The sequence below is a fragment of the Ochotona curzoniae genome, unplaced genomic scaffold (assembly GCF_017591425.1).
Source record: "Ochotona curzoniae isolate NIBS_2020 unplaced genomic scaffold, NIBS_Ocur_1.0 scaffold_2453, whole genome shotgun sequence".
NCBI lineage: Eukaryota > Metazoa > Chordata > Mammalia > Lagomorpha > Ochotonidae > Ochotona > Ochotona curzoniae.
Genome location: NW_024467094.1, coordinates 14,710,098 through 14,722,529, shown reverse-complemented (window position 1 = coordinate 14,722,529; position 12,432 = coordinate 14,710,098). Strand labels below are relative to the sequence as shown.

The 12,432-nt window shown below is 57.1% G+C and overlaps 1 protein-coding gene across 4 annotated transcripts in view; it reads left to right on the top strand.

Moving 5' to 3' along the window:
* KSR1 (kinase suppressor of ras 1) overlaps positions 1 to 12,432 on the top strand; it is a 116,703-nt gene that overhangs the window by 83,054 nt on the left and 21,217 nt on the right. For 3 of the 4 annotated variants that reach the window (XM_041001350.1, XM_041001351.1, XM_041001349.1), the window contains exons 3-4: positions 7,221 to 7,368; positions 9,902 to 10,361. In XM_041001350.1, coding sequence (XP_040857284.1) covers positions 7,221 to 7,368; positions 9,902 to 10,361 — 608 coding nt within the window. The remainder of the gene's footprint in view (positions 1 to 7,220; positions 7,369 to 9,901; positions 10,362 to 12,432) is intronic. The other variant, XM_041001352.1, reaches the window with a different exon arrangement.

The following is a 12,432-nucleotide window of genomic DNA, read 5'->3' as shown; positions in this document are numbered from 1 at the left end:
CCTCCAGCAGCTCCTGTGAGATTTCGGTCTCCTGGCTCCCGAACAGCACAGCCTTTGTCGTGGGGAAGAGGAGCCGACTCCCAGGGCTCTAGCTCTAGGCCAGCTTCTGGAGGCCCCACTCATCCCCCAGCTGGACAGTGACAGATAGCCCAACCACCCCAAATGACAAACCTCACGCGGCAAACCCTGGCACCTGCGTGTCTGGTCGGGAGGGTGAGTGCTTTGTCTCCTGGCCCCACAGAGGAGCTGAAATGCTCCGAGACCTGGACAGGCTGTGCCCTACAGACTGCTGGGTGGTGTGGGCAGCCCCTGGTGGGCTCGGACCTCTCTGTGCCCTCGAGAGGAAGTCAGGTACAGCAGGAGAAGGTTGCTGTAGATTCCCCTGGTAGCGCCTCTGGGACTGGGAACACGTGGACAGGGCTGGCAGGGGTGAGGGAAGACACAAGGGACCCATGAGCAAGACGTGCTCCTGGGGACCCGAGTGTGCCGGGCGTCCCTGTGGATTGCTGCCAGAGTGTTATCCCTCAAGGGGCGAGGGAGAGCTGGGGTCCCCACAGGGAGTGCATTTCATGCCACACCCCACTCCCTGCGCTCTCTGCGAAGCATCATCCAGGCCTGTTGTCCCACTCCCCGTCTCCTTGAAGGAGCAGTGTTGCTGTGCGCCTGGGACCCCACTTGCCTCCCTGCAGCTCCTGGTTACCCTGCTGGTTCCTCTTCACACCTGCTGCTTGGTGAGGGGGGCAGGGTACGGATCAGGTCTGCTGCCACCCTGGCTGATGGGGCTTCCACAGCTCTCACTGCTCCTGGTCCTGATTTGTACAGCAAGGGAGCCTACCCACCTCCTGTCCACCTTGGGCATGGCGTGGAGTAAACAGCATCAGCCCAAGGCTGGGGCCCATGTCCTTCTGTGTGGCCAGGTGGAACAGCTGTAGAAACGTGTGTTGGTGATGCAGAGGATGGTGGTGAGTACAGGCCACACCCGCCGGGATGGCTGATAGAAACTGTAGAGACCGCCGTGAGACTGGCCCCCCAGAGCAGTAGGGGCAGCCCTGAAGGGTGACAGTAAGTGAAGTTGAAGCTGTGTCCCGGTCACAGTGGGAAGCACCTGACTTTATAGTGGCTACAGGAAAGGAACTGATGTGGCAGACCCCAGGGAATTCGGAAGGTAGTGGGGGAAGTTACGGGGCAGGGAGATGGAGAAGCGAGGAAGGGAGCGCTCGGCAGGGGATCCCCCTGTAACCACTTGCAAGCCACTGCCAGGGCTCACCTCACTGGGCCTAGGGGCTTGGTCATGAGATGGGACCTGTGACCCCAGATAAGCTCGCTCTCATAGTGTGAGCTATCGGGAAGGCAGATGGGCCACGTTGCAGGCAGTCAGTAGAGACAGCCATGCCCAGCCCCACCGTGCACGCTGTGCAGTCTGAGCAAGTTGTCCCCGCTCTCCCTTCTCGGACTAGTGAGAGGATTGCACACCCTCACCTCTGCAGCTTGCCTACCAGTGCCCAGCTGGCTGGCACCCAGGAAGCACATAATAAATGCTCATCAGTAGCCTTTCCTAACTGCCCCTCCACAGTCTTCTTGACTTTGCGCTCATCCCTCCACCTGTACCTGCTCTTGCTTCAGCACCACACTGTCCTTCTGAGGCTTGCAGTCCCAGGCAGCCCAGTGCAGTGGTCAAGGATAGTCAGCCACCGAGGGTGCCGACCCTGAGCGCCCCTGGCCCAGGAGGGAGGGAAGTGTCTGGAGAGACAGGAGCAGATGTGTGGGAGCTGGTGCTAGGCAGGGCTGGAGCACACAGAGCATGGGCCTCATGAGGACAAGCTCCAGGCCACAGTCCTGCCCTGGCTGCTCCTGCCTCATGAACTGGGCTGTTGAAGACCCTTTCTTCCCTGGACACTGTTGGTCACATCTGGAGCCTCACAGCCTCTCTGCCCTAGTGGTCTCCCACCCCAGAAATTCTGATGTGGTGGATCAGGGCTGGGGCTCAGGCATCAAGGTTTTTTGTTGAAAGCTTCCCCAGGAAATTCCAGCGTGTAGCTGGGGTTGAAAGCTTTTGGTAAAAAAAAAAAAAAAAAAGAAAAGAAAAGAAAGAAAAAGTATCATAAAATGGTAATAATAATAAATAAATAAAAATTCCAAAAACATAGAAAGCTTTTGGTCAGGGCAAATCCACTCATTGTATAAATGAGGAACTTGAAGTCCCAGTTGGGGCAAAGACTTGATCAGAGCTAAAGGGGTTTCAAGGCAAGGACCACACCTGGCCCCATCCTTCCACTCTGTTTTCTACTGGGCAGCACATCTGGAGTTGGCCTGGAGGACACACTGTATGCTCACAGCAAGGCTGATCTCACATTCCTGCCCAGGGTGGGACGAGCAGAACCGATCTCCAAGTAGTTGCAGGCTGGCCGCTGGTCTCCAGGCAAACCCCAAGGCTGCCCATTTCTCAGGCTGTGGTTGCTGTAGCCTCATGCTCCCTCTGTTTCCTGCCAGCATCCCTGATTCCTAGCCAAGTTTCTCTCCTCAGTTCCCATGGTGAGGAGCAGGCAGGCAGGGACACCTGTTAGGGGCCCCTTGCCATCCCAGGGTATGTTGCCTCCCAGCCTGGGCTGCTGTGGAACACTCCCCCTCCCTCTTCCCATCTTCCCAGTCTCCTCGGACCCCACTTCACAGGGGTATAACAGCTCCTTTCTGGCTAGCTATGGATTCTGGGGGTCTGCCTTTGGCCTTTGGTGTGGGCAGCTCCCAGAGACATGTCCCTGGTCGTAGACTGTGACCTGGGGCCTCAAGTGCAAGTGGCACCTGTGGAAAGTGGTGGTCCTTTCTAGACTGACTGCTCAACATCCTAGAACCTCTGTGGGTTCGCTTCTCGATTGCTGGGTTCCTCCCATTTCTGGCCTGAACTATGACATGACTGGGTGGGGTATGTGGCTCCCAAATAGTCCCTATCCCCCCGCCCCCAATAGTGCCTGAGTGAGTGTGGATGGCTCACGCTGCCAACCACACTGTTTCAAAATATGGCCCAGGCTGCCCATGGCTCCTGCTTAGCCCCGGGGACCACTGGACACCCAAGCGTGGCCTGCAACCCTGCCAGCTGCCAGTGGCCACACTGCTGCTTCTGCTCCGGAAGTTGCGTGATTGGCACAGATGGCAGTGACCTCAGTGCTTACTAGGGCTGCTTGCTGATTGTCAGCATGGAAAGCGTGGTGTTCCCACTGACAAACTCCAGCAGAGACAGTAGGAAAGGGTTCCTTGGCCATCCCACTCCGTCCCGTTCCTGCTGCCCCACTCGATACTCCCATGCCAGCACAAGGCTGGTTGCAGCCAGGGCTGGGCATCCAAGTCTTCTGCTCTTGGTTTCTAGATCTGTTTTCTCTGGAAACAGAAGCTGGGGTGGTGCTAATTCTCAGAAGCCATCTGGCCTCACAGCCGCCCTCCCTTCTCTCAGAGCAAAGTGGGCTCTTGGAGAGGGACAACGTGGCACCTTCTCTGTACCCCCAGACAGTGGGGCCACCTTCCTGGGGCATGGAGTCTCTCAGACCCAAGGGTCTTTCAGGTGGCTTGGCCTGCAAGTTCACCTTCTGGCAGGTGCCGGGGTGGAGCCTCTGGTTTGCTTTTGGTTTAGAGATGACCCAGACGGAGTGAGTGGATTCTGCTTGTTGATATCACTTCCCAACGCAGACATAGCTGTGTCTGTCACTGTGGCTGATGGGGGTTGGGGAGTCCCAATACAGGGAGAGACTGGAGCCACTTCGGTGCCCTCCACACTGCCATGGTCCTCCCCAGGGAGTCGCTTTGTCTGAGGCCCAGGCCGGAGCTGAGGAGCTGCGTTGTCTTTGTACAGTGATTTCCAACACATCTGCCTCATGCGTGTTCTTATAACTTCAGTCCCAAGGCAGTCACAGGAGGGAGAGGGAGTGTGTGTGTGTGTGTGTGTGTGTGTGGTGTACCCATGGCTGGCTGTGTATGTGTCTACCTGTGTGGGAGTTCCTTTGTGCAGTAAAGATTAAAGGTCACTTGCCTTGACCGTATGGCCCAGTTGCTTCTTATATAAAATGTCATCAAAACTGTCTTAAAAATAGATTTATTCCTTCATCTGAAAGTCAGTTAAGGGCCCAGCGCGATAGCATAGTGGCTAAAGTCCTTGCCATGAATGCGCCAGGATCCCATATAGGCACCGGTTCTAATCCCATCCCCCACGTGGGCGCCAGTTCTAATCCTGGCAGCTCCATTTCCCATCCAGCTCCCTGTTTGTGGCCTGGGAAAGCAATAGAGGACAGTCCAAAGCTTTGGGACCCTGCACCCACGTGGGAGACCTGGAAGAGTCTCTGGGCTCCTGGCTTCAGATCAGCACAGCATCAGCCGTTGTGCTCACTTGGGGAGTGAATCATCGGACGGAAGATCTTCCTCTCTATCTCTCCAATAAAAATAAAATAAGTCTTTAAAAAAAAGAAAAAGTCAAAAGAGACAGAGCTCCTTCATCTGTACAGCGGCCAGTGCTGGGCCAAGCAAAAACCGGGTGCTTCATCCCTCTCCCATGTGGGTGACAGGGCCTGTGCACCTTGGGCCATCTTATGCTGCCTTTCCAGGCTGTTAGCAGCCTGCTGGGTCAGAGGTAAAGCAGCACTGGCATCACCTGGCACCCATGTGTGATGCCAGTGCTGCAGGTGGTGGCCTCACTTGCTGTGCCACAATGTTGGCCCTGCAGCTTTTTTTTTTTTTTTTAAGATTATTTTATAGGCATAGAGAGACAGAAAGGAGAGGAAGTGGAAGAGCAGGCTTCTATCTGCTGATTCACTCTGCAAATGGTCGTCCTGGCTGGGACTGGGCCAGGCCGAAGCGAGGAGCCTGGGTCTCTGGGTCATCTTGCCATTCTCCTAGGCACGTGATCAGGGATCAGAAGTACAGTAGCCGTGGTCCTCAGGCTGCTGTAGGACCCAGCCTGCCCTTGGCCACGTGAGGCTTTGACCACTGAGTCTACGGTTTACAGCCTTGGGGATGGCCTGTCGATGGGCTTGCCCTCTCCAAGACAAATGATACCTGACTCCGCAAAAAGTCACTGGAAAGCGGTTTGGAGTCTTAAGAGCCGCGGGGCTTGGAGGAATTGTTTCATGCAGGCTGTCTGGCCTCGGCTGTTATAGAAAATCTGGAAAAGAGGCATAAGAAGTTAAAAAGAGGGAAGTACACCACCCCGGTCTGGTGCCTCTGGTCTTGGAGCTCAGGGCTAACCTGTGTCTGAGGACTTAGCAAATGCTGCTTCTCCTGCCCCACTCCGAGCCAGGCTGCAAGCCGGCTGAGGCCGGGGCCTTGTCATACCGTCGTTTGCACCTGCATCAGGCCATATGTGAGCTAAGGGTACAGGCTATGAGATCAGCTGGGCCTGGAGCCAAACATTTGTCCTGAGGGTTGGCTTTCTGTGACTGCAAGGCACCCTGAGACGCTGCCTATGCGCATGTGTTAACTCCCAGTGCACAGGCTGTGGATCCCGGGGGTCTCACAGAGGCCACCGACGCAGGAGCTTCAGGGAGGGGTCCATTTCTGCATTTATTTAGGTTGTGCACAGGATCTGGTCCATGTAGCCATGGGGAGAAAGGAAGGGCTGGCAGTGGAGAGAAGGGACATGCAGGAGCCACACACGAAGGCATGCCTTGGGACCATCTTGTCATCACGCACCTGCTTATAGCAGGTGACCGAGAAGCTGATGTACCCCATTTCCAGGAGTACGGCCAGCTTGGATAGGGTGTGAAGAGTGACCAGAGGAGTGAATGGCCCCCAAAAGCAGCAGTCAGATGGTACCAAGGTTCTCTTGGCATGTGAATGAGCCCCAGGAGCTGGCCGTCGTCAGGCGGGCATGGTGGCCTTGTGTCTCAGTCGACTGAAGCTGCCGTGAGCTCTCAGGATGTCACGGAAGGCAGCTGTGTCATGCGTTTTGGCAGTCGGGGCTTCATGTCCGGGAGGGAGTCCCAGAGAGGCCCCATCCCTGCTCTTGGCAGGACAGGGGTGAGGTGAGGTGACAGGTTCTTTGAGTCTCAACCTGCTTTGGGGACCTTTCCGTTTCCTTTAGAACAGATGCCAGGTTTGGGGTGTCATCCTCTGAGCCCTAGCACAGCTGTAGATCGAGGTCCCCACGTCTTTGTCAGCTAGGGCCACAGGTGTGTCTTCCCCCGTGGCCCTTCAAAGCCAGCACGGAACCTTTTACAGTCTCTCCCCCGGGAGCAGCCCTGTTCCTTGAAGGGCTCTTGTGTGTCAATTAAACCCACTTGGACACCTGCCCCCGATGTGCAGTGCAGCGCGCAGAGTGAAGCTCATGAAGCCACCTGAAAGTTCTGCCGCCCCGACCTCCCATTCCCACTGCGTGACCTCGTACAGGTGCCACGGCCTCTCTGAACCTGTTTGTCAGCCAGCTGGGGGGCTTGTCTGGGAGTTAAATACAGTGAGGTGGGAGGTGAAGGTCCTGTCCCCTCTGTGACCCTCCTTCCTTTGTTTGGAGCCGTTTATATCTTGACAACCCTTTTTAAAATTATTATTGGAAAAACAGATATACAGAGAGGAGAAACAGAGAGGAAGACCTTCTGTCCAAAGCTTCACTCCCCAAGCAGCCACTACGGCTGGAGCTGAGCCAGTCCGAAGCCAGGAGCCTCTTCTGGGTCTCCCACACGGGTGCAGGGTCCCAAAGCTTTGGACTGTCCTTGACTGCTTTCCCGGGCCACAAGCAGGGAGCTGGATGAGAAGCAGGGCTGCCGGGATTAGAACTGACGCCCATATGGGATCCCAGCACGTTCAACGCAAAGACTTTAACCGCTATGCTATCACGCCAGGCCCTCTTGACAACTCTTAATTGAGGTATGACAGTCTGTCATAAAGGGCCACCTTGGTGGGAAGTACTTCTCATTCTACAAAGTCCTCACAAGCGCCCTTCTTGGTGCTGAGAAATATTGAGGACCAAGGTATCCCAAGCAGAACCCATCTGGCTTTTCCCCCTGCCCCTGGCCCTGGAGTGGCGACGTGTGCACTGTGTCAGCTGCTGTCCCAGGCCTGCCGAGGGTGGGGGCCAGTGCTCTCTGCTTGTGTCCTCAGACAGGGGGCGGCTTCTGGTGGGAGCCAGCCCGGCCAGCAGCTGACACCTGCCATTCAAACGAAAGGCTACGCTGGCCCAGACCGAGGCAGCCACCAGGCCAGCCTGCCTGCTCACCGGGCCCTCCCGTCCCTTGTACGCTCCTCAGGAGATCTCCCACAACCTCACACTGGACGCCCTGCTGGAGATGAACGAAGCCGAGGTGAAGGAGACGCTACGGCACTGCAGGGCCGGACCTGAGGATTGTGGGCGCCTGCAGCAAGCCCTCGCCTGCCTGCGCAAGGTCACGGGCCTGGGTGAGTGGGGCCAGCTGGCTTCCCCTGCCCCTGCCTCTGGTGGGGATTCGGGGGAGGGAAGAGAAGTGTACCTCTCTCCAGGGCCGGCATGTTCCCTTGGGCTGGAGCCCTGCCTAGGTGGGGGATGGGGCGGGGCACGCGTGACCTAGGTTTCTGGGGGCAGCTAGGAAAGGCCAAGGTAGACGTTCAGAACGTGTGTAATGCCCCAGAAGGCAGGCCTCCTGGGGCTCCATGGGTCTGGCTGTTCTGGACATGGTGAGACTGGAGCCTGCTGCGAGGGCCTGGGTGACTTCCCTCTGGGAGGGTTGTCTGCAGGGTTTTGTGCTTGATCCACCAGCTTCCTGCCTGTCAGCCCCCTGGCCCTCTCCTGGCCGGCTGGGCACCCACCAGTACAGGCTGAGCCTGAGCTGTGTGTGTGCAATCCCAGTACCGGGCTGAGGACCTGGGAAATCATTTGCAGACTTTCTAGATCTTGCCTTGGAAACAGAATGCCTGTCCTGAATTAGCCCTGTTCTTAATGATCTGAGCCTCTTAGCTTATCTGCAGCGACCTGAGGCTTAAGGAAAGCCCTGAGATGTCTGTTCTCCTTAAGTGCCCCCGCCCCACCCCAAACACTGGGCTTCATTCACCCCTGGTCCCAAGTCCTTGGGACCCAGAGCTCATGCTGGGATTTGACTCAGCTCGGAACATCTAGACATGCCGGGCCTTCCAGCAAGATGCTAGACAGGACAGGAGAGGTGTGTTTAGAGTTCTCATCGCATTTCCAGAGGAAGCTAAACCCAGGGAGGACGCTCAGCAGTCAGTCACAGAGCCAGCTTTGCCACCCATGGGAGGACTGGACAGTTTGCCCCTAGAGCCGAGATCCCCTCCCCGCCGCTCTGCTGCCCCTCATGCAAGGGTTTCAAAGGGCCAGCCCTGGCCTGGTAGTGACCTGTTTGTATCATGGAGGCTGCTGTCTGCCTTCCCCAGATGCCAAGGTGGAAAGGCAGGTTACTTAGGTTTCAAACCCCTGCCATGTATCTGACAGGTGACACACGTGTGTGGCAGCCACACCCTTTGAGAGGAGCCACAAGCTCATTTGGTAGTGCAAGCACCTGGGTTCTGTGGGTGTTAGCAGAGGTGTCTGGGCTCCCACATCGGGCCCTGGGCAGAACTGGTCTTGGAGCTCCTCAGAGGGTGCTTTTCCACCACTCCAGGGGAGCGTGTCAGCTCCTGGGGCCCCTGCATCCCCAGGAGATCCCTGAGCACACATCCTAGGCCAGGCTGCAGGCCTCTCATCCTCCCTGGCCATGGCTGCTCTTCCCAGTGCGGTGCCTGTGGTCAAGGATCCACAGTCGCACATCTTCACGGCCCCTTGCCAGGGACGTGGTGAAAACAGCCAGGTCCCAGTAAAGATGGCCTGTGGAATCAGACTGTCTGGCCACTCAGAACCCAGGGCACCTTGGCCAGTCTCTTGGCCTGTGTGTTTCTATAATGCAGTGATGACGAAAGGGGTTAAGGCAAAGTAATCTAGACCAGAGCCTGCCAGAGGTTAGGTGTCCTTTGCCACGTTAGGCCTGTGGGCTGATGGAGATGCTGCCCGCATTGTGGTCTCTAGTTTTGGAAGGTGAGTGAAGGGTGCTGGCCAGTCCTGCTGATGCTGCCCATTCTCACCCACAACAGACATCACTAATCACAAAGCCATGCACGGAGTGACTCCAGCATACTCTCAAGCCACTGCCAGTTGACTGGCACTGGCCTGCACACTGAGACCCATTTGCCATCCCAGAGCGGCCATAACTTCACAAGCAGGATAAAGAACTTGGGGGCTCCTTTCCCCAGACGGCCAACTTGCGCACACACCCCTGTACTCGGTGCCTGCATCTGGCCAGTAGACGAGTTTCTGTGTAAGTCAGTCTCGGCTGCAGCCACACAGGAGCCAGTGGTGTGCTGATGCAGGGCCTGGGTGACCCTTCCAGCCCACGGGGCTCCAGGGATGGCTAAGTTCCTAGGTGGTGAAATGGGAGAGTGTTGGAATTGGGGGGTAGAAAGTACAGGGCAGCTAAGGAACAGGGAAGGCTGTGCGGGTGGTGCTGGAGAGCTCACTACCTCCAAAGCTGACCCAGGACAGGTCAGAACCCCTGGCGTTATGGGACGAGACCCAGTGCTGTGGTCAGGGCTGAGGGGTGCAATGCTCATCCCACTGCTGTCTGTGCCCACAGACCTTGGCAATGTAGGTGACTTCTCTTGGGTTTGCATGGAAGGCAGCAGAAGTCCCTTACGGTCCCTCCCTGGAGGCTGTGGCTGCTGGTGCCTCTGGTTGGTCTGTCCCCAGACCCAGATTGTGAAATGGGGACAGGAGCGCCTGCTCCAGTGGCCTCACTGTGAGCTAGACCATGAAAGGTGATATGTGCATGTGAGAGGTGCTCTTAGAAACCAGGGCAAGGCTGGTATCTATTGCCCTGCGCAACCTGGGGCAATGCTTTAACTTCTCTGGACCCCACATTGCCTCACCTGGTCTTGACTCCATCCAACTCATCCTCTCGGCCCACAGGCGGAGAGCACAAAGAGGACCCCAGCTGGAGTTCAGCGGATGCTCGGCGGGAAAGCAGCTCCGGGCCTCCCACGGACTCCCTGTCTCCTGCCAGCTCGCCCTGGCTGCCAGGGAGTGCCCCGATGTGCAGAGTGGGCAACAGCTTGCAGGGCCCGCGCTCCGTCTCCGTGTCAGCCCTGCCCGCCTCAGACTCCGCCATCCCCGGCCTGAGTGAGGGCCTCTCGGACACCTGCCTCCCACTGCACGCCAGCGGGCGGCTGACCCCCCGCGCCCTGCACAGCTTCATCACGCCTCCCGCCACGCCCCAGCTGCGCCGTCACGCCAAGCTGAAGCCTCCACGGACACCGCCACCGCCCAGCCGCAAGGTCTTCCAGCTGCTGCCCAGCTTCCCCACGCTCACGCGGAGCAAGTCCCATGAGTCGCAGCTTGGAAACCGCATCGACGAGGTCTCCCCGATGCGGTGAGTGTCCCTGTTGTGGCTCCTGGTCCTAGGAGTTTTTCTAAAAGATTTACTTGATGTGTTTGAGAGAACATGAGAGCACTTCCAAGAGCTGGTTCACTGCCCAGATGGCCACAGCACCCCGGCCTGTGCTGGGCTGAAGCCAGGCACTCCATCCAGGTCTCCCACGTGGATAGCGGGGGCCCAAGCACTTGGACTGCCGGAGAAGCAAACAGATCCCAGATGCTGAGTCACTCCCTGAAGGCCTACAGCAGCTGGGGTGGGGCTGGGCCCGGCCAGAAGCCCTCAAGCACAGGGCAGGGTGTCCCACGTGGGTGGCAAGGTGCTGGAGCTGGCAGGCGAAGCTAGGACTCAAGTTCACCCACTCCAAGTGAGAACTGGATCTTGACCTCGAGGCTGAACGGTGGCACCCACGTTAATGTTCCAATTTTTTTGTTTGTTTGTTTGTTTCTGTATTTTGAAGAGGTCATCCGGTCACAGGTGTCTGCTTCTGCTCTCTGTGGATGCCAGCGAAGTGTTTTGTGTTGATGCTGTTTTATTTTAAACTTGTTTACTTGCAAGGTAGAATTAGGAAGATCTTCCATCCACTGGTTCACTCCCCGAGGCTGGGTTAACCTGAAGCCAGGGCTTCGTCTGGCTCTTCCATGTGGTGACAGGGACCCAAGTACTTGGGCTGTCCTGGTCTTGAACTGGCGCTCATATGCTTTGCTGCTGTTCCAGGCTGTGACTTCACTCCCTGCCCCTGCCACAGCACCAGCCTCTAATAACGTGTTTTTCCACTTATTTGTCTGGTTTCCCATTCAGGAGCCTCCTATGTTATGATTTGTCTCAGTCACGACTCAAGCAGCCTTACTTAATCCAGCCACATCGCCGGCTTTGCAGTGCCCCGGCTCATCCTCTCCTGATGTGCATTTTAATTTATTTTTAGGAGTGATTTATTAATTTGAAGAAGTTACAGAGAGAGTGGGGAAGAGAGAGATCTTCCATCCACTGGTTGACACCTCACACGGCCACCGCCGCTGGGGCTGGGTCAGGCTAGGAGCTTTATCCGGGTCTCCCGCATGGCTGGCAGGAGCCCCTCTCTGGCCTTTCCCAGGCCATTAGCAGGGAGCTGGATCAAAACTGGAACAGTGGGGATGCGAGCTGGTGCCCATGTGGGATGCTGGCACCACAGGTGGCAGCTTTACCTGCTAGAGCATAGGGCGGGCCCCGGGGTGCACGTTTAAGTTATTTTTATGTCAGTTGCCCCCATAAGTTGCCCTCACTGGGAGGACAGGAGAGAAGGATGGCATTTGCTTACCTGCTTCTACCCACCCCTCAGGGTTTGGATATACTCGGTTTCCTGCCTTCAGCCCAGCCCCCTTTCCTGGGGGCTTCCCCAGGCCTGGTCTGCTTAGTTGCTCTGTGCTAGTGTGGGCTCTTGCAGAGTCATTGTAGTCTGGGCCCTGGGCAGCCGGGAGAGTTTGAGTTTGCAGGAGGGATCCATGAACTTGCAGGTTTGAGCCAGCAAGGGGGATCCTGATGTCCCCCCCCCCCACCTCCCCCTCTTGCCGCTCTGATCCTGCCCAGAGGGGCACCCTGGCCCTAGGGGCCTGCACTGTGCCTTTGTTCCTTCCCCCTTCTCTTCAGGCAGAGAGCAGGGCCACGGGCAGGTGACACCAGTAACCACACTGATAACACACAGGGACACATAGGCACCTCACTGCCCTGGGTTATCCCCCAGGGTCCCAGGGCACTGTGGCAGCACCAGGGATGACGTGGCTGAGGGCATGTCTGTGCCTCAGCCTCATCACAGGGCCATTTGTTCTCCACACAGCTGTCCTCCCCACCCTCTTGGCCCGATCACACCCTTTCTAGCCGGCAGGACCCTCCTCCCACCTGCATCCCAGATTTACCCCACCAGTGGGTCACACAACTTGGAGAGACTCCCCAGGCCTCAGTTTGCTCAACTGTGAATTGGGTCAACTTGCGGCTATGATGGGTAGCTGGCAGGGCTCAAGTAAGCTAATGCATTAACATGCATGGCACAGGGGGAGTTTCCCTGCCCCGGGAAGGCTCAGGCGGGGCCATT